Below are 2,124 nucleotides of genomic sequence, written 5' to 3' on the forward strand. Positions count from 1 at the left end.
CGTTGGTACTATACTATTAATAGTACTACTATAGAGAAAAGCAAAACAAACAATGGTACTAATACGTATAGCAAATGACATACTTAGACGTACTGGGGTGTTCACAGTTAACAGTAAGTAGCCTTCGTTGACAATGAACATCCCACTCTGTCCAGCTCGTCGACGCTGAACTTGACAATGAGCTATGAACAGGTACCACGTGGTACATACCACCTTCGAAACCTCCTGCAACTACAGTACATACTGCATAGCTTCATCATTCCAAACCACTACCTACTTGCACGCAGCGGCAGTATCTTCACTTTCCAATCTTGCTGCTCCTTCCCAGTACTAGCCTAGTCTCACCATGCTGCAAGAGTGCCACGGGACCACCACACCTCCTCGTGCCACCACACCGTCAACATTTGGCCTGCACATTCAAGTTCCAGTGGTCCACCACGAGCCCAACCATTTCCAACGGATGCTGTACCCGCCGTCGTCATCGTCCACCGACTCGAGCTCGGACGACGGCGAGTCGCCAGCTTCGAGGGAGATGGCGCCGTTCCTGAGAAATCTGCGCAACATGCTGGACGTGGAGAGTACCGAGGTGCTACGCTGGAACAAGGACGGGTCGGCGTTCGAAATCCACGACATGGACGAGCTCACGCGCACGATCCTGCCCAAGTACTTTAAGCACAACAAGTACACGAGCTTTCAGCGCCAGCTCAACTACTTCCACTTCAAAAAGTGGACGAAAAGCCGCGCCAACGTGTGCACGTTCTCCAACGAGTTTTTCCTGCGCGACGACGTGGACAAGAGCTTGTGGATCACGCGCAAAAAAGGACTCAACAGTCGGTCCGCGACGTTTGACGACATGGTGACCACCCCCCGGACCGCGGCTGTCATGGTCGCTGAGGGCTTTGACCCGCGAGACATGCGCCGCCCGCCGCCGGACGAGTTTATGATGCAGGAAGATTTGGAGTGGCTTGCAAACTTGGAAAGCGTGCCTCTCTCCAACTTGAAGGGGGACCCCGCCGCCCTCGACTGGATACAGCCCACGCCCTACCCTGATATGTGGGTTGTGAACGTGTGAAAAACGAGGTCCAGTGGCTAATCGGGTTTAATTTATTCTTCGGGTCGAATTGTCCATCGTGTTCTTCTGATTGTTCGCATTCGTGCCCACGTGGTGGCATCACCTATAGTACCACAGAGCCAATCCACACGCTATTATTAGTGACAGTAAGCCTAAATATATTGGATTTGTGAGCTGATTGGCCAAATCATCATGGATCCGTTATTTGTAGTGAATCTTGGATTCGAAGTCACACAAACTGTACTGTAGTTCGATAGTTGCACGAGTTTGATTGGCCATTAGATTCGTGTTCTGGGGTTTCATGTCTGCCGATTTGGTGCTGCTGCTCCATCGATTGAGCGGTAGCACCCCACTACATATTCGAATCGAATTGACAATACTAGTACGAAGCTTAGTAATTAGTAGTATTGAGTACTCGGGTGTGACTACAATAAAGGATGACCGAGTAATGAGCCTGAATGTGGAGCTTGCATGAATACAAGTAGGGGGTTACAGGTACTTTAGCATTGGCCACTGAAAAACAGTTCACATGGGGAAGTGTTGTTCAACAGCAAACAAGCACGCAAGCGACAAGGAGGTGTTCTTTTTCTGTCCACCAGTACCGGTCCGTACTTGTAGACACTCGTAAGACGACGGTAGTATCCTTCCCAGTGTTCAACTTATCACAACTTCAAAATATCACGCCCCATATGCATCATGTTGTGGCTGCATCAAAACCAACGACGTTTTTCGTTGAGGGGCAAGAACATTCCAAATAGATTTCATTTCTGGATGATTAGCGTCCTTTCGTTGTACACTGTACAAATGTTGGGCCACCTCCTCTTGCAGGTACTGTACACTACTACGTAGTATGTACCAACCCTCAGTACAGTATGTACCAACTTTCAGCACCGTGAGCAGCGAATCGGTAGATACGATAGAGCGGGCCGTGGGATGGCGTGACAGACTGTCGACAGAAAAAGGTAGGCATGGATTGGCAAACTCGTACCGTAAGCCTGAGTCGATTAATATCTAGGTTACAGCACCCGAGTTAGATGCTGACCTGTGTGCAC

General features: G+C 49.6%; 1 protein-coding gene across 1 annotated transcript; it reads left to right on the forward strand.

Annotated features, from left to right (window-relative positions):
• Positions 1–254: 254 nt before the first annotated feature.
• H257_15802 (hypothetical protein) lies at positions 255–1,200 on the forward strand. Its single transcript, XM_009844016.1, has one exon. The coding sequence runs from the start codon at positions 347–349 to the stop codon at positions 1,070–1,072; it is 726 nt and encodes a 241-aa protein (XP_009842318.1). The 5' UTR covers positions 255–346; the 3' UTR covers positions 1,073–1,200.
• The last annotated feature ends 924 nt before the right edge of the window (positions 1,201–2,124 follow it).

Source organism: Aphanomyces astaci (assembly GCF_000520075.1).
Source record: "Aphanomyces astaci strain APO3 unplaced genomic scaffold supercont1.75, whole genome shotgun sequence".
NCBI classification, from domain to species: Eukaryota; Oomycota; class Saprolegniomycetes; order Saprolegniales; family Verrucalvaceae; genus Aphanomyces; species Aphanomyces astaci.